Genomic DNA, 22,914 nt, shown 5'->3' with positions numbered 1-22,914 from the left:
GGTGTTTTGAATTATTTACCTGTGCAATGACAGAACGTGGAGAAGGACGGCCATCTGACAGACGGGCAGGAGATACACAGAGAACAGCTGTAGAAGTGACGCTTCAGCTGCTTACACCTAATGACACACTCGACTACAATCACAGAAAACAACTAATTACTGATCATTGTCATGCAACGAGACTAAAAAGTTATTGTATAAAACATTAAATGAATGAAGTACAAAATTGAAGGTACTTATTTAAGAAGTATCGAGTGTTTATCTTTCTTTGCTGTACAGTTATATTTACAGTAAAAAAAAATAAAAACATCTCATACATTTTTAACCAATAAGTCTCTAAGACACTCCCAGTTGTACAGTAGAGCTTAAAAAAAATAATAGAATACGAAATACTAAATAAACTTGAATAACACTAAATATTAGTGCTGTCAAACGATTAATCACATCCAAAATAAAAGTTTTTGTTTACATAATATATGTGTACTGTGCATATTTATTATGCATATATAAATACAAACACATATAGTATATATTTTGAAAATATTTACATATATATTTATATTTTAAATTATATATAAATATATTTAATAAACAACATTTTTCTTAAATATATAGATGCATGTGTTTGTATTTACACAATACATATACACAGTATACACACATATATTATGTAAACAAACTTTTTTGGATGCAATTAATTGCGATTAATCGTTTGACAGCACTAAATGATACATTAAATAATAAACGATTTTTAGCTGATTAGATTATCATAAATCCTGCTTATTACAACATACACACTGAAAAAGAAAGATAAACACTTTTTTACTCTGAAATTGCTAGCAAATGTCACAATTAAGTACAAAGAAACAGTAACACATTGCATTAAACATGTAATTTATAAGATTGAAACTTGATTGATTCTTGTAAAACATACTCTAATAATCTTTAATTTACAACTTCAAGATAATAAAAAACTAATGCTTTATACATTGTAGGATATGCTGATTGCATTTATATGAGGTTACATTAGTATTATTTACTAAAATATTAGTAAAATCACATTTAATTCAAAAGGTTATTTCACATACAGAAAATACCAGACCTAATCCCAGTTTGAATAATTATCTGTGCTTTTTATTTCAAGTTTATATCAAGGTTTCACATCAGTGCCACAGCAGCAGGTTACACGTATAAAGTCAATAAATGCTTATTTTAGTCTCTGAACAACAGATCTGTACGTCCAGTGTTTAGTATGTTATCACCAAGTTTGTTTTTTTGTAGAAAAATGAACTGTAAATTTGTTATCAATAAACCAAACAACAATACAACAAGGCTAATGAGAAATACAAGACGTTTTCACGTTATACTTTATGCATATTTGTTATTAAAAACGTCAGTATATTATACATTATCTTAGTTCATCATTTCTATACTTCACAGACGGTGAATTTACCAGTTGCAGCTTAAAAATGTTCAAGTATGCAAGGTTACATATGACAAAAAAAAACAAAACAAGGCTTTTCTTTAAAATCACAAATAACACACGAGAGACAGCACACAGAAATGTTATGAAGATCCAAGTGTATGGATAAATGCACAACAAATAGTAAATGCAAGGAAGTGCTCAGTATTCAATCACAGTGGCTATATTTTGACCCATGACTCTCACAAGAAAATTCCAGAAAAAGTGTTAATTTCCCTATAAATGTCACACATGATAAAATGAACAAAATGAATGCATATATACTGATAAATAAGGAGTAAAAACATTGCACCTACTCACTTCCTTTTTAGTTCACCTTAATGCAAATGTCAAATATAGAACATGTTAACTGAGCAATTTAGCATTCATAATGTAATGCAATATAAAAATGACACTCTGAATCCTTCATATATGTTGTTACATTACCCTTGGTCCAATCTGGTATTTATGACATATGGGGAAAGCTTGTTATAATTAAATATATATATTTTTTATAAATGCCTCGTCAGAACAACATGTAAACAGATTCATTATCTGTATAAGATAAATCATTTATGCATATTAAGCCACCAAAACCCTGTTTATCAGCCTCAGTCTAGAAGCTGCTGGCAGAGGGTCTGCATGACATCTCTGTGCTCGAACAGGTACATCTGAGTCTCCCACAGCATGTCAACTAACACGGCATCACTGACCTCATCCAGCATCACCTCCTGAGACAGCTGAGGACTCAACCTGAAGCAGAAATGACACCAAATGTGAGAAGGAAGACAGGAATGGAATAAAAAGGTAGAAATTAAATTGAATCATATGTAGAAACGATAGGAAACAAAATGATAAGAGGAAAGAAATGAAAAGGAAAGAAACAAAAGGGAAGAAATGAATGGAAGCATGAAATTAAGTGAAATCAAATGTAGGAATGAAGGAAGGAAGGAAGGAAAATTATAAAAGGAAATTATAAAAGGAAGGAAATGGTAGGAAGGGAGGAAATAAAATAGAAAGAAGTAAATGATAGAAATTCGGTGAAAGAAGCAAAGACGGAAGGAGGAAAAAATGAAAGGTATAGGAAAGGAAGGAAATGAAAGGTAGGTAGGAAGGTGGAAATAAAGGAAGGAAGGTTGGAAGCAAAAGAAAGGACGGAAATGAAAGGTAAGCAAAAATGAAGGAAGGATGGCAAGAGGAAAGTAAAATAAAGGAAGGAAGAACAGAAGAAGGGAAGGAGGGGAAAGACAGAAATGAAGGGTATTTTAGGAATATGTAGAGAAAAAAATAAAACAAAAAGGCATAAAGAAGGGAACGAAAGAAGAAAACAAATGACGGGGAGGAAGAAAGGGAATTATAGAAAGAAGAAATGAAGGAAGGGAATGGATGGAAAAAATTAAAATGAAAAACAAAATGAAATCAAAAGAGTGGTGGGACAGTAGAGGTCGCGAGTCAGAAAAAAAATGATAGGACATGACAATGCAGAAAAGAAGAGAGTAAAAAGACATGAAAGGCCAGACAACAGGGCAGAACAGAAAGACTGCAGAGATTTGCATAAGCTGTATCATAACCATTCAAATGAGGCTATGAATGAGGGTCATTCACAACTGACCTGTGATAGTTTATATCGGCCATCTCACACCACGCTCGGGCTCGGTCCACTGCACACCCATCTGAGTCTGTACACTGACATAAAAAACAAAAACAATGCGTTTAATGAAAAATAACACCAGCACAACCAACCGTCACTAAAAAGTGCCTACAACTTATACCTAAAGCAATGCTACTTCTAAACAGGTGACTGAATTTGAATATGTAAACTCACACAGTCCACAAGCATCTTGCCCAGTTCTCTGACACCAACAAAGGTCTTGGCCAGCTCCAGTGGATTGGAAGGCCTGAAAACGTCCACCGAGTTTACCGCCGCCTGAGGAGGTTTACCGGTGCCCAATGAGACGACCACACCTAACCTGCACACCTCTGATTCACGGCCCTGATGGAGCGAGAAAAAGATGGACGCTCAACTGGAATACATTTAGACCATTCCAACAATGTCCAGAGGACTCTAGACAGGGTTGACATTGTCATGCATTGAAGCAGAAAAGTAGTAGTCCGTTTCATTTGTAACCAATCCTGGTTCTGGACATCCAATGTCCTACAGAATTTAGCTTCAACCAGCTAAAATAAACTTGTCTGGAAGTTTCTAGTACATTTGAAGACCTTAATTAGATGCTTCAGTTGTGTTTAATTAGGGTTGGAGCTAAACTTTGCAGGACAGTGGCCTTCCAGGAACAAGTTTGGACACCACTGTTTAAAGCCCAATGTATACTTCAGTTTTGACGTGAATGCTTAGCATATGCATGCAGCCAAATTCAACAAATAGTCTTTTACTGCTTTTCCACTGGGGCTGGAGCCGGGGTGCTTGGCCAAGAGTGGCACTCATTCAGAAGTGGCTCGTGTTTTCTTTGGGAGGGAGCAGAGTCCTCTCCAACACCAACCTGTGACTGGAATCACTTGTTCTTTCTTGCGGAAAAGCGCAGCCCGGTTCCCAATTGGGCTCCGGTGGAAAAGTGGTAATAGTCAACTCCATTTGATAGTGTGCGCAAACACAGGCGACTGACATATGCGCACTAGAAAGTTTCATCCTTGTCCAGTGTCTGCACTATTTCTCTTTAGAAGTTATGACCAATACAAATGTTTGTACTCTTTGAGTTGTGGGTATCTCTTGCCCCTCAAACAAGTGTTCGTCAACATGGCTGTCTATTGTTCTTGCTTCTCTAGTAGTTTGAGGTTGTTGTTGATCCATCTCTTCAGTTTCTTTTTCTTGACTGTGAAACAACATCCCAGGCCACTATTGCCACCTTGCGGACTAACTAGTCCAGAAAAATTGAGTACAGAGAACGTACGGTTTGAAATAAAATCACACTTTGCGCAAACAGTAGGTACATATTCTTCTGATGGCAAAATATATGGTGTAAGTAAAAACCAAAGCATACTTTGGGCTTTGGATCACATCTGATTTTCAAATCCCATTTAGAGTAATCAATTAGATTTTTTTTTTTAAGAAGTATAATTTCTCATCTTAATTTATTTTAATTATACTAACTAAAACCCATTGTATGAAATATTGGCGATATTCATATGAAACATGTAGTAGTTAATTACATTTCTAGCTAAAAGTGAGTCTTTAACAGGTAATTCTTAAGACCAAATTGATTTATCAGACCTGTGCCTTCAGGGCTTTGTTGTACTGGTGTATTTCTGTCATGGCATCTAGCGTTGGGTTATTGGCCAGCAGCCCTCCATCCAGAAAACGACCCATAGGTCGAAAATACGTAGGAGCAGCTCCACTGGAGCGGGCAGCACGCCAAACTAATTGCTCTGAGAGAAAGAGAATGTGACTGAGCAAGAGCACAAAAGAGAAACTAGAGTGCGCAGGATGATTAGCCTCCCACAAACAAACTAACGACCCTTAGTTCCAACGTGAGATACGACTGCGCACCAAACATCAAAACTGTGACCCCTCCGTTCTACACACACTCTCTCTCTCTGTCACACACACACACCTTCATCCGTCACCTTCCTACGCTTTCTGGGAGGTCGAGTACATCCTACTACCAAAAGATCTTCGTCCTCCCATCCTGCAACAGTGACAATGAAGCTTTACGCATCATTTGAGATTGAGGATAACTAGGAACCCCAGAGTGCGGCAACATGCTCATAAAGAGCAGGAGCATGATTGTTTTCCCCGGCACAAAGATAATAAGCATAATGACATCCCAAAAAAAAAATAAAAAAAAAGCACAAAAGAGATTTACCCTGCGGCACAGTAAGGGGTTGAAATGTGGCTGTAGATGTGTACGGAGGGTCTCTTTGCAGGGCTGGTGGGTCGTAATTACGAAACAGATGCAGTTCTCCAGGATGCCTGTCTGCAAGAACGCTAGTCACCATTACTCTGAGAAAAACAGACAGAAGCTGTATTAAAAACATGCATTTTCTGAAGAATATGTGTGATGTTGGCTTGTGCAAAACTCACTGGTCCCATTCCAAATGGTACTAATCTGAAAACTAAAATGACGAATGGGGCAGACTACGATCTTGTGGATTTAACGGATACATGCAAGTCCACAAGTTCAAATAAAGTGTGCCATTTGAGACAGGACCAATGTTGCCAATTGCCAATGGTATGGGTGGTGATGGCGCAGTGGATAAGACACATGCCTTTGGTGTGAGAGACCCGGGTTCGAATCCACTGTGAGACACCATTGTGTCCCTGAGCAAGACACTTAACCCTTAGTTGCTCCAGAGGCGTGCGACCTCTGACATATATAGCAATTGTAAGTCGCTTTGGATAAAAGCGTCAGCTAAATGAATAAATAAAATAAATAATAAATAAATAAGCCAATTAGTATAAGTTATGGCTATAGTTGCTAGGGCATTACAAAAGTGTTGCTAAGGGGTGTTCATAGTCATCACAAAAGACATTCTGGGCGGCTGCTACAGTAGGGCATTGCTAGGGTGTATTGGGTCACTGCTAAGGCATAGCTAGGACATTTTGAGTGATTGTTTTTCTAGGTGGTTGCTCGAGCATTGCTAAGTGGTTAACAGGGAATTCTAGGGTTTTGCTTGGGCATTGTTAGGATGTTCTGGAGGTTGATAGGCAGAGGCTGTTATTGTAATTCGGTGGCCCATTTAAAAAAAATAAATTAAAAAAAACCTTTGGAGGAAAGGGCTGCTTCTATTGCCAGGGTGATGTTACGTTGGTGTAGTCGGTGGTGTGTTCAGAGTCATCCCGAAGACATTTCTAAAGAGTTCTGGGTGGTTGCTACAGTGGATCATTGCTGGGTTGTAACAGATTCTAGGGCATTCTAGGGAAATTCTTGCTAGGTTATTTGCTAGGTTTTAGGTAGTTGTTAGAGCATTGCTACTGTAGGTGGTTGATAGGTTGTTCTGGGTCTTTGCAAGGGCACAACTTAGAAGTTTTGGTTTGCTAGGCAGTTGTTAGGGTGTTTCTTGTGGTTGTAAGGGCATGATGTTCCGAGAGGTTGCATGGGTATTTAGGGTGGGTGCCAGAGCACTGGCAGTAGGAAGCTGATGCAATGCTGGTGTTTCAAGTGGTTACTAGGGCATTATTTTAGTTTTCTGGTGATTTATGAGGCATTGCCAGACCTGCCAACCTTTGAAATTTTTTGGGAGTACCACTTGTGTGATGGCAACAGGGGGGTTTGGCGGCAAGGCATGAACACACACACTTTTCTGTCACCGAGCACATAACTTTACACTACTTTCCCAACTTAAATCCCTGGTGAATAGGCAAACTAGCTTGAAAATTATGTAGTGTTAGGATAAAGTTATTCATGTTAGATATTTACCAAAGGTCTGCATTCAGCCACATACTACAGCTGCACGATTCTGGATAAATTGAGAGTCACGATTTTTTTTTGTCTCAAACAGAGATCACGATTTTCCCACGAAACAAAATAATGTGACAAAATATTATTGCTGCAGTCTATTTAAAAGTGTTTAATTTGAACAAATTATTAAACATTTAAATTAATATATATTTCTAATATATTTAGTTCATATTAAAATTATGAAAAAGTGGTTTGAATGATTTAATGTCTCACTCATAAATACTTCACTTGTTTCTTTACCGGATGAATCAGTGTTTTTAAACGAATCTCTTGATTCAATCACAAATACATTTTTAAGTCACTTCTCTGCACCTAGTGGCTAAACAATGCAATCGACACAAACGTTATTTGAAGCGCCAGTTAACTTTCTAAAGGTCTATTTTGATCGCTACCATAAACATCGGTGTTTATATCTGAACTATTAACTTATGAATGACTGTAATACAGAAATAATACTGTGTAGTTGAAAAGACTGTTTGTGGATCTGTTACCAAAACACGGTAACTGTCTGCTCTGTCAGCAGCTGAACGCAGCTGTGAATGTTCCGGGAAGACACTTTTAAAGGTTTATTAGACACGGGCGAAGCTCTAGTGCAAATATATCAGTATTTATCCAAGTACGTGCACTTTTTTGGACTAAAAGCCCTAATATTAGGACGCTGTTCAGTGAGTGCAGCTAATAAACCGCAGCAGATCTGACTGAATATGAATCTGCTTTTATTCTGTTCACAGTTCGTCTAGAATATCAATACGATCACGTCGACTCCAGATGATTAAGTTAAAGGAACACTCCACTTTTTTTGGAAATAGGCTCATTTTCCAACATCCCTAGAGTAATACAGATGTGTTTTACCGTTTTTGAATCCATTCAGCCGATCGCGGGGTCTGGCGGTCCCAAAATTAGCATAGCTTAGCATAAATCATTGAATCCGATTAGACCATTAGCATCTCATTATAAAATGACTAAAGAGTTTCGATATTTTTTCTATTTAAAACTCGACTCTTCTGTAGTTGCATCGTGTACTAAGACTGGCGGAAAATGCAAAGTTGCTATTTTCTAGGCTGATATGTCTAGGAACTATACTGTCATTCCGGCGTAATAATCAAGGAATTTTGCTGCCGTACCATGGGTGCAGCAGGCGCAATGATATTACGCAGCGCCTGCTAATAGTATAACGTGACCACCTGTTTGCACAGGGAGCGTGCCTTGCAACCATGGAGACATTAGTAAGAGACGATTTAGAAAACATTTCCTTTGGTACAGAACCTGAACCATATCTGTTTGAACCTGAATACACAGAAGACGAACTTTTACAGCATGAAAGTTTGGAAAGTGTAGCTGAACAGTCTATGGCAGAAGAGAGGAGGAGAGCTGATTCGAACTGGTGGTGCAAGTGTGGGGCTTGCCAGCCCATGCCGACCGAAAGTGAGTGCGTGTGCTGTAGCGAGTAGGACCAGGTGTTGCCATCGATGGCAAGGGTTGATCTACCTGATGAGGAAGTGGCATGTATCGCAACATCCGAGGACCTCTTAGTAATGCTGCATCCTGCAGTGGTCGAATGTTTTTTCCGGTTTGACAAAATAAACTGGAAAAAACTTCCCATGCCGAGTGGACCTGACGGACAGCTGTCGCTAGAGTAAGTGATTTCTGCAATCATTACAATGCATGACTGCAAGATATAGAATGCGTACTGTCAGTATGCATTTTCAAACTTATATTCATGATGTGCTATTTCTACTACACAAACATAGTGCCGGTGACTTTGAAAGTTACCTAGATGGGGACTTCTTTCAGGCGCTGCGTAATATCATTGCACAAAGCGCTTTATATACAAGGGGGAATCTCATCATCCACCACCAATGTGCAGCATCCACCTGGATGATGCGACGGCAGCCATATTTTGCCAGAACACCCACCACACACCAGCTTACTGGTGGAGAGGAGACAGAGTGATGAAGCCAATGAGTGTATGGGGATGATTAAGAGGCCATGATGGTCAGAGGCCAATGGGCAAATTTGGCCAGGATGCCAGGGTAACACCCCTACTCTTTTTCGAAGGACATCCTGGGATTTTTAATGACCACAGAGAGTCAGGACCTCGGTTTAACGTCTCATCCGAAGGACGGTGCTTTTTACAGTATAGTGTGCCCATCACTATACTGGGGTGTTCGGACCCACCCAGACCGCAGGGTGAGCATCTCCTGCTGGCCTCACTAACACCTCTTCCAGCAGCAACCTAGTTTTTCCCAGGAGGTCTCCCATCCAGGTACTGACCAGGCTCAACCCTGCTTAGCTTCAGTGGGCAACCGGGCTACAGGGTGATATGGCTGCTGGCCAAGGATGAAAGGATTGAAAGGATGTTGTGGGTATTTGCTAAATAAAAAGTGGTTGCTAAGGTGTTTTGGTGGGGGATGTGTTGTTTGCTTTCATAAAATCCCCAACCTTAAGTACCTGGGATGTGTGACGTCCGTCATCTTGGTATTTTCTCCAAACTCATTCTTGAGAAATTCCTCCAGAGGGCCAGACTCATACGGTCGAGAACCTTTAAATACCTGTTCCTTCATCCTGAAGTACAGACAGCGCAGATACTCCATCGATTTACCTGCTCACAAACACAATAAACACAGTTATACTGAAGCATGTACACACAGTCAACATATTTTATAACTACATAAAGGATCCTTCTGTTCTGAATGCTGATTGGTCAATATGGTGTCATAAATGTACTTAAATACTACATGCTACATTAAATACCGTGCACAATTGACAGGGCCAGTATGCCACCAGTGCTAGTTCCAGACACCCAGCCAAAGAGTTCCCTGATGGGCCGTCCTGCCTCCTTCTCCAAAGCGATCAACAACTGGATCAGAACCAGTCCCTTTATTCCTCCACCGTCAAGACACAGCAATCTGTCCGATCTTGAGAAAAAGAAAAGCAAGCGAGTGATCAGTTCTGTGAAGGCTTGTTTTTAGCCATGTTAACTGCATGTAACATACTTCTTGCTTCCTGTCTTGAGCCCATCAACCTCTGCAAATCCGCGACTCATGGCCGTGACAGCTACTGCAGCATTCATTATGCCATCAAACCCTGTGTGGACCAATTATGGGAAAGATATGAAAGCAGTGAACCACACTGGAGGCAGATTGACTCTATCATAGATTTGCAATACCTAGATACCACTGTTATTAAAAAGTGTGATACGCAAACGTGTCCATAAAATTGGAAAGGTTAATAAACACCTGTAAACACATACCGGTGATGATGCAACAAGCACCATGCTTTGTCAGCATTCGTAACTGTGAAACACTACCCTCTTTTGTCTCGCCGGTTTGCATCATAGGCTGTACTGTCATGGGATTTATGTTGGTGTAATTATAGTAGGTTGGTGAGTGATTGTTTGAGTTCAACCCAAAATGTTGACCTTTCCAATATGGCAGCTGTTGCTGACAAATCTGGATTAGTCAAATGGGGCATCTAGGTATGCAAATCTGGTTTCTATGACCACAGGAATCTTTAAATAAAATAAACAGATTTTGAAATACGATTAGCACAGAAATTAAGAAATAAAAAAAATCTAAATCATAAATTTAGGAAGTTTTAGAAAAAGAGAGGACACAATTTTGGTGGCCATTAAGCACTTATTCGAATTCATATTTAATGACAAATATTAATATTTAGTTAATATTTAAATAGTATTTAAATTTGTATATTATGTTCCAAAAAGCAGACAGCATATTTATGGCACTCCCAGAATGCTCTGCAATGAGTTCAAAATCAATAGAAATGTCAATTTACTTGTGTGCCAAAAAATGGGATAGTTCACCCAAAAATGAAAATTACCCCATGAGTTACTCACCCTCAAACCATCCTAGGTAAATATGACTTTCTTCTTCCAGACAAATACAAGCAGAGTTATATATTTATTATATATATATATATATATATATATATATATATATATATATATATATATATATATATATATATATATATATATATATATATCGATGCTCCAACTGGATTCTAAAAGAAGAAAGACATGCACCTAGGATGGCTTGACTGTAAGTGAATCATAGGGTAATTTTCCTTTTTGGGTGAACTATTCCGTTAATTTACCAAATATTTTTGTTTCACGCACTTATGTTGTTAGCTTAGCAACATGCTAACGCCAAAACATTACTGAAGTCAATTTGTGAGTCGAGTCATGTGAGGAACCCCATTTGTAAAACACAGAGTTGTTGCCTACATAGACTGTTCCACTCATTAGATTGCATTTCATTTAGTATGCTGCCTATGTAGGCAGGAGCTAACCAGGATTTGGAACAAAGTCACTTGTTTCTCTGAAGACTACTGAAATAACAACATAAAAAGTACAGAAGATGACTGAAGGACAGAGGTGAAAGATACTGGCAGGAAAGCTGAAAGTTTGGGGGCGGGGCTTTACCTATGCCAGGAGGCGGAGCTTTGTTGACACTGAGGATAGGACTGTTGAGGGATGGGGGGTGACACCGCTCGGCCCCTACACTAAACAGCATGTTCAAGAGCACCTTACGGTTGGGCCCTTCAGCATAAGCGCAGGATTAGACACACACATGCCATGGAAGAAGGAAAGAGTATACGTTGACTGAATGCATGAATGACAAAGCAAAAGAGCATGACATTTCATTTTTGTAGTCCAAACACCTAGATGTGCAAAAACCGTCATGACACGCAAGCGTCATATAGTTTGTGGTGACGAGCTCACAAGGATTACTACAGCCAATCAAATCATAGGGACCTATCAGACAGCTTCTGCTGGTTTTCCAGAGAATATCTACTGTAGGCTCCTTAAAACGCTGAAGACATTTCCCACCTTTTTGGGGAACATTTTGCAATAAAAAAATAAATAAAGTACATAATTTGATAAACTGATAAATAAATAAATAAATTTACGTAAATATACATTTTAAAGAAATACAATTTCTAACTTTTAAATGAATAAATAATGTTAAATAAATTAATGTTTTAAATAAATATGTATTCTTTCTTTTAAATGCATTTTAAACTTTTTTTTTACACAAACTATTATAAATAAATAAAAATAATTAATTTAATTCTGAAAAAAATACTGGTCTCTTTAAAACCATTAAATATGCTACGATTGACTGAGAAATTAAACACTTCACATTTAAAGCAAAACCAAAGCAAATCATTAGTGAGTCAATGAACTGCACACAAACTTGCATTGTATTTATACATAAAGTTTATGGCGGTTTATGGTTAGATAATGTTGTGCTTGCATGCAAACACCTCAAAAGATGTCATGCAGCACACTTAGACAACAAGCCCTGTGACACTGTGCAACTAGAAATTGAAAGAGCTTGAATACATTAGTGACTGTTCTGCTAGCCTTCAATCTGATGTCTAATCTCACATCTCTCTCTCTCTCTCTCTCTCTCTCTCTCTCTCTCTCTCTCTCTCTCACCCTTGCTGGTACGAGCAGCGATGAGTCCTGGTGTCTCTCCCAGATCATTGTGAACCTCGACATCTGCTCCAAACACCATGAGAGCTTTGATCAGGTCCATGTGGTCCAACTGTGGGCCCAGAGGAAACAGCATATAAAACAAAACAGAATAAAGTGCTCTCTATACCAACAATTTCTATTAACTTATTAATTTAGAATTCTTAATTAGGGCTGGGCGATATCTCGATATACTGACAAGCTACGCAATATCGTGTTCATTATCGCAGATCAATGGCCTTTGATAATGAACACAACATTGCATAGCTTGTCAGTGAATTATGGCTCTGTTTATTAAATGCTGCTTCATTTGAAAGCAGGTGATGGAGATTTACCGCTAATCACGGAACCGGATTTACTGACGAGATGCGCATGAGAAACGCGTTCGTATATCGCCCAGCCCATATATACAGTGGGTACGGAAAGTATTCAGACCCCCTTCAATTTTTCACTCTTTGTTATATTGCAGCCATTTGCTAAAATCATTTAAGTTCATTTTTTTTTTCCTCATTAATGTACACACAGCACCCCATATTGACAGAAAAACACAGAATTGTTGACATTTTTGCAGATTTATTAAAAAAGAATAACTGAAATATTACATGGTCCTAAGTATTCAGACCCTTTGCTCAATATTTAGTAGAAGCACCCTTTTGATCTAATACAGCCATGAGTCTTTTTGGGAAAGATGCAACAAGTTTTTCACACCTGGATTTGGGGATCCTCTGCCATTCCTCCTTGCAGATCCTCTCCAGTTCTGTCAGGTTGGATGGTAAACGTTGGTGGACAGCCATTTTTAGGTCTCTCCAGAGATGCTCAATTGGGTTTAAGTCAGGGCTCTGGCTGGGCCATTCAAGAACAGTCACAGAGTTGTTGTGAAGCCACTCCTTCGTTATTTTAGCTGTGTGCTTAGAGTCATTGTCTTGTTGGAAGGTAAACCTTCGGCCCAGTCTGAGGTCCTGAGCACTCTGGAGAAGGTTTTCGTCCAGGATATCCCTGTACTTGGCCGCATTCATCTTTCCCTCGATTGCAACCAGTCGTCCTGTCCCTGCAGCTGAAAAACACCCCCACAGCATGATGCTGCCACCACCATGCTTCACTGTTGGGACTGTATTGGACAGGTGATGAGCAGTGCCTGGTTTTCTCAACACATACCGCTTAGAATTAAGGCCAAAAAGTTCTATCTTGGTCTCATCAGACCAGAGAATCTGATTTCTCACCATCTTGTGGTCCTTCAGGTGTTTTTTAGCAAACTCCATGCGGGCTTTCATGTGTCTTGCACTGAGGAGAGGCTTCCGTCGGGCCACTCTGCCATAAAGCCCCGACTGGTGGAGGGCTGCAGTGATGGTTGACTTTCTACAACTTTCTCCCATCTCCCGACTGCATCTCTGGAGCTCAGCCACAGTGATCTTTGGGTTCTTCTTTACCTCTCTCACCAAGGCTCTTCTCCCCCGATAGCTCAGTTTGGCCGGACTGCCAGCTCTAAGAAGGGTTCTGGTCGTCCCAAACGTCATCCATTTAAGGATTATGGAGGCCACTGTGCTCTTAGGAACCTTAAGTACAGCAGAATTTTTTTTGTAACCTTGGCCAGATCTGTGCCTTGCCACAATTCTGTCTCTGAGCTCTTCAGGCAGTTCCTTTGACCTCATGATTCTCATTTGCTCTGACATGCACTGTGAGCTGTAAGGTCTTATATAGACAGGTGTGTGGCTTTCCTAATCAAGTCCAGTCAGTATAATCAAACACAGCTGGACTCAAATGAAGGTGTAGAACCATCTCAAGGATGATCCGAAGAAATGGACAGCACCTGAGTTAAATATATGAGTGTCACAGCAAAGGGTCTGAATACTTAGGACCATGTGATATTTCAGCTTTTCTTTTTTAATAAATCTGCAAAAATGTCAACAATTCTGTGTTTTTCTGTCAATATGGGGTGCTGTGTGTACATTAATGAGGGAAAAAAATGAACTTAAATGATTTTAGCAAATGGCTGCAATATAACAAAGAGTGAACAATTTAAGGGGGTCTGAATACTTTCCGTACCCACTGTATATATGCATGCATGTATATATATATATTTTTTTTTTTTTTTTTTTTTTACTTTAGTCATTTTTACTTTTCACTTTATTTTTTAATTTTTTTATTTTAATCTTTTTTTTTTTTTTTACAGATTAAAGGCAGTATAACAAGCACTATAATGACACGTTTTACAATATAAATGACACATATATATTTTAATAGATTTTTAAAAGTGTATAATATTACTTTACATATATATTGAGGTGAAATACGAGCCAGAAATGTTCTTGACAGGCTTTATGAAATGCTCTCTCATACCTTCATGGCGAGGTGCAGTGCTGTGTTTCCATCCTGACCCTTAATGTTGGGGTCGGCTCCATGGGTCAGCAGTGTCATTGCGGCCTCAAAACGCCCCCTCTTGGTCAGGATGTGTAACGGACTCTCTCCGGTCTTACTCAGGTAGTTGACGTTACATCCTCGGTCCAGCAGCACACGGCTCATCTAGAGAGAGCACACACAGGACAGTCAAATAACTAACACTTAGAATTCCTCAAGTACAGGAAGTATTCCTGACCTCGGCAGTCTTGGCCCAGTGAAGAGGCGTTCCGCCGTAAATCGGATCCTCCGCCAGAAGTTGATTTGGGTTGGTGTTTAAAATTGCTTCGGCACAACTAAAGGAGAGAGACTGATGTATAAGCCTGCAAGTGAATTTTCAATTAAAAGCGACAAAAAGATTCTTCTTCTGCACCTTTTCTCACTAAACTTCATGGCGGTGTGGATCGGATAGCCATTGCTTCCCATGATGTCACAGCAGGCTCCTCCCCCAAGCAGGCCCTTGACGGCCTCGACCCTCCCGAGACGGCATGCAATGTGCATTGGTGTTTCCCCAGCGGCGTTCAACTCGTTCACACCCACGCACATCTGTGCACACAATACCTACGAGCGACAAAAATACACAATTACAGACGCCCCAATTTGGCATTCAGCGGATTGTATGCAAGCCCTAAGCTGACCTCTCACCTCTATAATAACAACGGAGTCTTGTTTAGCAGCGCAGTGCATGGGTGTCTCTCCGTTCTTGTCCTTGATGTCTGTGCGAGCCTGACACTCCTCCAGGAGCTCGCGCACGCAGCCCACATTTCCTCTCTCGCACGCCAGGTGCAGTGGGGTCTGACCCTGGGCGTCACGGGCGTTCATCTGACTGCAAGGGGCCACAGACGATCAGAATTTTGAATATTTCGTTCTTGATTTAATGTTTATAATCAGACTCAGCAAAGATTTTGGTTTTTAAAAAAAATATATTCTTAGAAAAGAGTACAAAATAAGCAGCAAATAAGAAGTTGACGTCCTGTGGTGCGACATGTTAAACTCTGTGGAAAACCATTGTAAAGTTGTGTTTTGTTGATTATTTCTATATTTTTAATTTAACTTCATAAGCTCTTAATTGAGAGACTGCATGGAATATTTCTACTTGTACAAATTAAATCATGGGACTGTTTAAAATTAACTAATAAAGGAAAAAGGTGCTTAAAAACAGTATAAAAAGATCTAGATTACCTTTCTTAATTAATTCCTTTACATTTTCAAGTTTTACACATTTCAATAAACATATGTATTGTGTTTATATTGCCCACTCATTATTTATTTATTTAAATGATTATTACAACATATTTTATTTAATTAATGAAAAAATGCACATGAATCATCCATGAATAATACAATTAACTTACTCTAAAACTAAATCTAAAAATCACAGAAGAACATAAATAAATGAATAAATATAGTATTGTTTTACTTAAAATAATCTAAACTGAATTCAAATATTTTAAATAAACCTTTTCATTTAGTTCAGCTTAAAGTATAAAAAACAAACTGAAATAAAAATTATTCAAAATTAAAAAATATAATCATGTATTATTAATAGACAAAAACAAAAAAAACCTATTAAATATCACAAAAACATACAACAAAACTTCTAAAACTAACTCAAATTAAAAGGACATACACACATACACACATATACCAGGGGTTAAAGCAAAAAAAATCCTGAGCCTGAACTTTTTTCCGAGGGTTGGGGGGTTGCGGGGGTGGACACATACACAGGGTTATTTGGCGAACAAACAACAACAACAAAAACATTTTCCTTGAAACTACCTGATAAATAAACTAATAAAACAAAATGGTACAAATAAAGTGCTGCACATGCCACGAACGCAATGACTGTGGCAACTTTAATATTTGATAGGATACTATGGCAAAGTTACTGCTTTCCTTATTCAAACTGATTTTTATTCCTGAATATATAATTGACTTGAAGAAAGCTAGCTGTATCATACACTTGGAAAATTATGAGCTGAAAAACAGGCTTTAATATGATTAAATTTATATATAAACTAATGTGAGGCAATAAGAATTAGATCAAATAAAGCATCAAAACCAAGTAATTACATAGTTTTATTGTTAATTACATGGTTTCACTGTTAAAATGCACGTAATATGCCTATATTATAATAAAAAAAATACCTGCAGAGGGCGCCAATGGCCTGGTGATGTTTCATGTGATTCAACGACATTTAAATCAATTTAATTTTAATGTTTGGCCACAGGCAGTCAGAACTTTTATTTTGAAATTGCGATGTACAATCAATCGCATAATTACACATATTTAAGGTTTACAAATGATTTATGGTTTATTAACGTTTTACATTACAAATCTAGTGAGATAACGCACAGCTTCCCCAGATGAACGTAAACTCACCACATATGCAGAGGAAGAGTTTAGCCCCTTTCACACAGTCTTTACTGGTAAATTATTATCCTTTTCAAAATTACCGGTAAATTTGTTCTGGCAATCATCTTATGGATGACATGATTATTTTTAGCTGTTTACAAAGCTCGGCTGCTTTTTTAATAGCTTTTCTATGTAAATATGGCGCTAGATAGCTAGCTTTTTCAATGTGTCGCGCGCTCGAGACGCAGACGCTTCTTTTCCATTCCTCTGCTATAATGCGCGTCTCGTGTTTATGAGAGCAAAAACTTCTGATGGTTAGTAATGTTAGTTTGGTTGAGAGTGAAAGCTGTGTTCCTCTCATACCAATGGTAGGCGAACTCATGAACTCGAAAGTGACATCAGCAAGTTTTTTTTTAAATGTAAGTTAGGACTATCTTTATTTTACACAGCCACATGCCAGAGATCTTTAAGCCCTGATATTCATATACACACATATATATATATATATATATATATATATATATATATATATATATATATATATATATATATATATATATATATATATATACGTATGTGTGTGTGTGTGTGTGTGTGTGTGTGTGTGTATGTGTGTGTGTGTATATATATATATATATATATATTTATATTTATATACAGTGCCCTCCATAAGTATTGGAACAGTGAAGACAAAATTGCTCTGTTGTCTGTGGAGTCGAGATATTTGCAAATAAATGAATAAAAGATGAATATGAGACATAACTACAGAATGTCACATTTTATTATTAGCCGTTTCAACACATACATGTTTTACCAAATAAAAAGAACAGCACTTTTGGAGTTCATCCCACTCATTGATGTGAGCATAAGTATTGGGACAGCTGAACTTAAGGCAGATATAAAAGATTAAAAGCTATTATTTAGTTGCAGATCCCTTGAACACAATCACAGCAGTGAGTCTGTGACCCATAGACATCACCAGACTCTTGATCTCATCCTTTGAAATACATTTCTCAGCCTTTAATGCAGCCAATTCCAGTTGTTGCTTGTTTTTGGGAGTTTCTGCCTTTACTCTCCTCTTCAGCTGGTGAAATTCATGTTCAATCAGATTTAAATCTGGAGATTGGCTTGGGCAATCTAAGACTTTCCATTTCTTTGCTCTTATAAATTCCTTGACTGAACTGGCAGGGTGTTTTGGGTCATTGTCCTGATGCAATATGAAGCACTTCCCAATGAATCTGGTGGCATTTTCTTCAATATTGGTAGGCAAGATGGTTTTGTACCCTTCCAAATTCATTCTGCTACTGTCATCACACATTAAGTCACCAGTAAAGTTGAGAGGGCCTGTTCCAGAGACAGCCATGCATGCCCATGCCATGACACCACCTCCACCATGCTTTACAGATGAGGCTGTATGCTTGGGATCATTTGCAGTTCCCTTTTTTTCTCCACATTTTTGCTTTCCCATCACTTAGATAAAGGTTCATCTTTGTCTCATCGGTCCATAAACACAGTTCCAAAACTCTTCTGGCTCACCTTTGTGCTTTTTTGCAAACTCTAATCTTGCCTTTCTATTTTTGGTGCTGGTCAGAGGTTTGCATCTTGCTGTGTAGCATCTGTAATTCTGTGTCAAAGTCTCCTGAGGACAGTAGATTGTCAGAGCATCACCCCAACTTTCTGGAAGTTGTTGGTGATTTTACAGACATGTCTTTTAGGGTTCATTTTCACAGCTTTTATGATTTGTCTGTCATCAACTACTGTTGTTTTCTCAGCCGATCAGGTCGTTGTTGGTTGCTGGTGGTTTCCATGCCCTTTGTTTTCTTTTAGCATCCAAATTGTTTGCTTTTCTCTCAAAGTCAGCTCCCTCGTCTTCATCCTGGTTTGTGTGTCATCATCGAATGCAGGATTCAGAATACAGAAGTAATGGATATAACTGATACGACACATTCCCTGCTTTTAATATCTGAAGAATTAATGCAACAGGACACAGCTGATCACTTAGAAAGACCTGTGAGGCAACTGCTCCAATACTTATGCTCACATCAGATAGAGGGATGAAACTCTAAAAGTGCTGAAGTTCTTAGCTGGTAAAACATCTATGTGTTGAATCACTCAATAATAAAATGTGACATTCTGTAGTTTTGTCTCATATTCATCTTTTAATCATATTTATAAATGTCTAGACTCCACATATTAGGGGTGGGAATCTTTAGTCACCTCACGATTCGATCCGATTCCGAATCTGGGAGTCACGACCCCCCCCCCCCCCCCCCCCCCTTTTTTTCCAGTAAAACCATTACAAAATTCCTTTTTGTAGTGTGATTTGGGCATTTTTTCAATAGGAAATAAACATCCCACCAATAGAATCCATCATATACCAGTAGACACCATTATAGTTTCCATTAAAACCAATACAATTCCCATTATAACCATTAATACATTTTCTATTGTTTTTTTTAGCAGAGTTGTTTTTTACTATGACATCATAGACAGCGGGAGATCTATTAACCTGCATTCACGCATAGATCTCTTTTGAAATATAAGTAATGTGGTTTGTCCCGTCCGTTTAATCCCTTAGCACATAACTGGCTGTGTTTACATTAATTTTGCCTCATAAAACCATTTTGAGACGCGAATACATTAAACCATGGAATCGCGCACAGCCGCATACGCGAGCAGTCTACACAAACAAAGCACGCGTCAGCATTTGAAATTGAAAGCAGCCTTCTGTTAGTGAGGTTCATATTTGAAATATGTGTCCACTGCATTCCAAACCACATGAATTATGACTTCGTAGAGCATTTGTAAGGAAAATACCGATGGGCCAGACCGCACACTTCAATTGTAACATCAATGTCGTTGTAATTCACTTCAACCTTTCCGAACTTTATGAAAGATTATTTTACGGAAGGTACGAGTGGTGTATGTGTGTGAGGAATTGGAAGCAAGCAGAATACCGGTGTTTCTAAAGGCAACTCAGCGTCATTGCACATCTGGTTAAAAACTAAGCTCAGAATCGATCCAGAATCGTTGGAGAGAGAATCGCGATGCATCGATGGATCGATTTTTTTCTCTCCCACCCCTAGTGTTTAGTGGCCTCCGCTGTCACTGCAGGGTGTGTGTTGAACATGAAAAGTAACGCATGGTCTCTGTTAATCTGTTCTCATCATAAATAAATAAATGCATTAGCCTGATGTCTCACCTCAAAACGTAATTGTGTTTGAGACAGTCTCTCAGTCCAGTGTCCACGGCGATGTGAGCCGAGCTCCAGTCGGGGTGATTCCGCACGCAGTCCACGATTGGCTGGAACATTTCAGGTTTCAGCGGTGGGCGGAGCATATCATAAAATGGGCGGAGTTTGAGGGCGTACTGAGGAAACCAATTCATGGCGTCTCCCTCTGAAGCTACCTGGAACATCCTGAGCACAAAGATATCAAAATCACAGTTCCAGTCATTCTGGAAACCCACAAATGATGAGCTAATGAAGTGGGTGACAATGAAAAGCCATATTCAGGGTGGTGGCTGATGGGAAAGAAAATCTGTTTGACATATTGTGAAGCGATATGGGGTTATTTGCAAGATTATGATGAAATCACAGGACACTAGTGACGTTTTACAGGAAACCAATTTCTTGACTGAAGATGGGTCACGCTGTATTGTGAAGCTTAACTAAAGGGTCTCACCTCAGAGCCACAGATGGAGACTCAGGGCAGAGAAGCAGGCAGTCCCATGAATGGCTCTGTTGGTTCTTGTACAGGACCAGCCTGCCCTCCTGTTTCAGTAGCACTTTGCCATTGTAATCCGTCAGCTGCACATCCCTCACACGGTACGGGTTGGAGAACAGAGTCGACACGGAGCTCACCGTGTCCAGTATACGGCCCAGGAACTGCATGGTGACCTGGAGTAAGAAAAAGAAGTGGAAACTGATACACTGATCAGGGTTTTCATATTTGACAAATCACATAATTTTGAGAAAAAATAATAGTAATTGCACCTTCCGTCCATACATATATATATATATATATAAAATTGCTTCCTTATTTGTGTCCAGCTATTTTTAGCTGTACAAAACCACTCATTATGCTGCTTGATATTGCAAATTGGTGTGTCTTTACCATAATTGTGTATTATCTTAATTATGAGCACACTGGTTTGTAGTGCAGTTTTACCGTTTACTGCACATTGTTCAAGTTCATCGTGCAGCATAGATAGCAATGCAACTGAGACGTTTAAAGCCCAGAAAGGCAGTAAACATAATGACTTTATCCATTTCTTCTCTGTTGTGTTACTCTCTGACGTGCATTCACGAGAGCACCACGATGCATTTTGTCTAAGTATTCTCGTAGCTTTGTAACATTACGGTTGAACCACTGATGGACTATTTTAATGATGTCCTTACAACCTTTCTGGGCCTTGAACGTGTCAGTTGTGTTGCTGTCTATGCAGAGTCAGAAAGCTCTCGGATTTCATCGAGAATATCTTAATGTGTGTTCTGAAGATAAACGAAGGTCTTACGGGTTTGGAACGACATGAGGGTGAGTAATTAATGACAATATTTTCTTTTTTTTTTGGTGAACTATGCCTTTAAGATGCATGAAGTGATGTACTAATATACTGTATTCCAATGTCCACCTTGATTAGCTGGGTTCAGGTGTGTTTAACCTGGGATGTATCTAAACTCTGCAGGACAGCTGGCCCTCCAGGATCAAGTCTGGACACTCCTGCTGATCATCACCATCCGTATCTGGGATTAAAGTAAGCAGGGAGGAGCTGAGTCTGAAGACAACGCTACATGATCAAACTGTAGCTGCTAATGCAAATGAGGCCAAATTAGTGCTGACCAAAACTGCAACCACAGGCATCCGCAGGAACGTTTACCGTACGCGTTCAATATTTGACTGGCTTGATAAAGTGGTATGTTTTTTAGACGCATGCACCAAATAATGTTACATTCATATCGCAAACGAAATTGTCACCTAAACTGCTAGCATTTTACAGCTCGCCGTTTATTCGCTGGCTTTTCATTATCACTATACAACTGACAAAAAACAAAACTTGTTTCTCAAAACTGCCAGCCACAAACCAGTTTAACAGTCATCCGTGCACGAGAACTTGAGAAGTCACCAGCCAGCACTTAAATGCCACATTTAAGTCTTAATTCCCCATGAAATATTAAATCTCCAAATCGCATATTACATTTTATCCTTCGCTAAACACCTTACCTTGTCGCTATTTCATTATCCCTTACGGTTACGAATATAAAAACTCAGCAGATTGTTGCTGACTTTTGACAAGACACATCAACAATCAGTGCGTCACAACCAACCTTGTGTAAGCATGACTGACAGACGGAGAAGCCAATCAGAATGCGCAACCGCCATTCCAGCCAATGAGGCTGAGGGGGTGTTTTACATCGACAAAATGCAACTTCTATTCAGGCTTTTTAAATGTTACGAACGAGTTGTTTTGAGACTTTTTGGATAGCCAAGCTGTTATTTATTTAAAATTGATGTAACTCTCCCGTTTTTATTTTTAAATAAAATACATAATGGTTATAAAAATAAAATCAAAAACCTAAAATTAATATTAAGGAACGTTTTGTATACATTCGACCTTTATGTTGTCACAAAACATAACTGGGAGAGATTATAGCTATAAAAAAAAAGAAAAAAAAGAACCTACAGTAGGTTCGTTTTAGAATGTTCTTGGTTACAAAATAACCAAACGCTGCACTGGAACGTTAGCAGCCTACTACCTTTCAGATCACCTGAGAAAGCCTGACCTGGAC

The 22,914-nt window shown here is 38.7% G+C and overlaps 1 protein-coding gene across 9 annotated transcripts; it reads right to left on the bottom strand.

Moving 5' to 3' along the window:
* Positions 1-18: 18 nt before the first annotated feature.
* Positions 19-22,469, bottom strand: LOC306875455 (85/88 kDa calcium-independent phospholipase A2-like). 9 transcript variants are annotated; one of them, XM_079426027.1, is made up of 19 exons: positions 22,349-22,380; positions 21,759-21,870; positions 20,810-21,024; positions 20,329-20,544; positions 15,416-15,596; positions 15,144-15,331; positions 14,970-15,066; positions 14,714-14,896; positions 12,341-12,449; positions 11,321-11,437; positions 9,873-9,963; positions 9,631-9,794; positions 9,328-9,478; positions 5,281-5,417; positions 5,029-5,103; positions 4,689-4,843; positions 3,288-3,455; positions 3,075-3,148; positions 1,115-2,215 (listed from the first exon to the last, which is right to left on the bottom strand). In XM_079426027.1, exons 3-19 carry the CDS (start codon positions 21,016-21,018, stop codon positions 2,074-2,076), a joined length of 2,457 nt encoding a protein of 818 aa, XP_079282153.1. In that variant the 5' UTR covers positions 21,019-21,024; positions 21,759-21,870; positions 22,349-22,380; the 3' UTR covers positions 1,115-2,073. The 9 variants fall into 9 exon arrangements, with proteins under 9 accessions (XP_079282157.1, XP_079282155.1, XP_079282154.1 ...); XM_079426031.1 differs by lacking the exons at positions 5,029-5,103; positions 21,759-21,870 and adding an exon at positions 19-133 and having other exon boundaries at positions 2,176-2,215; positions 22,349-22,469; XM_079426029.1 differs by lacking the exon at positions 5,029-5,103 and having other exon boundaries at positions 1,109-2,215; positions 22,349-22,463.
* Positions 22,470-22,914: the final 445 nt, after the last annotated feature.

This window comes from Barbus barbus, assembly GCF_936440315.1.
Source record: "Barbus barbus genome assembly, chromosome: 9".
Classification (NCBI taxonomy): domain Eukaryota; kingdom Metazoa; phylum Chordata; class Actinopteri; order Cypriniformes; family Cyprinidae; genus Barbus; species Barbus barbus.
The sequence above is the reverse complement of the archived record's forward strand: the minus strand, read 5'-3'. Positions and strand labels throughout refer to the sequence as shown.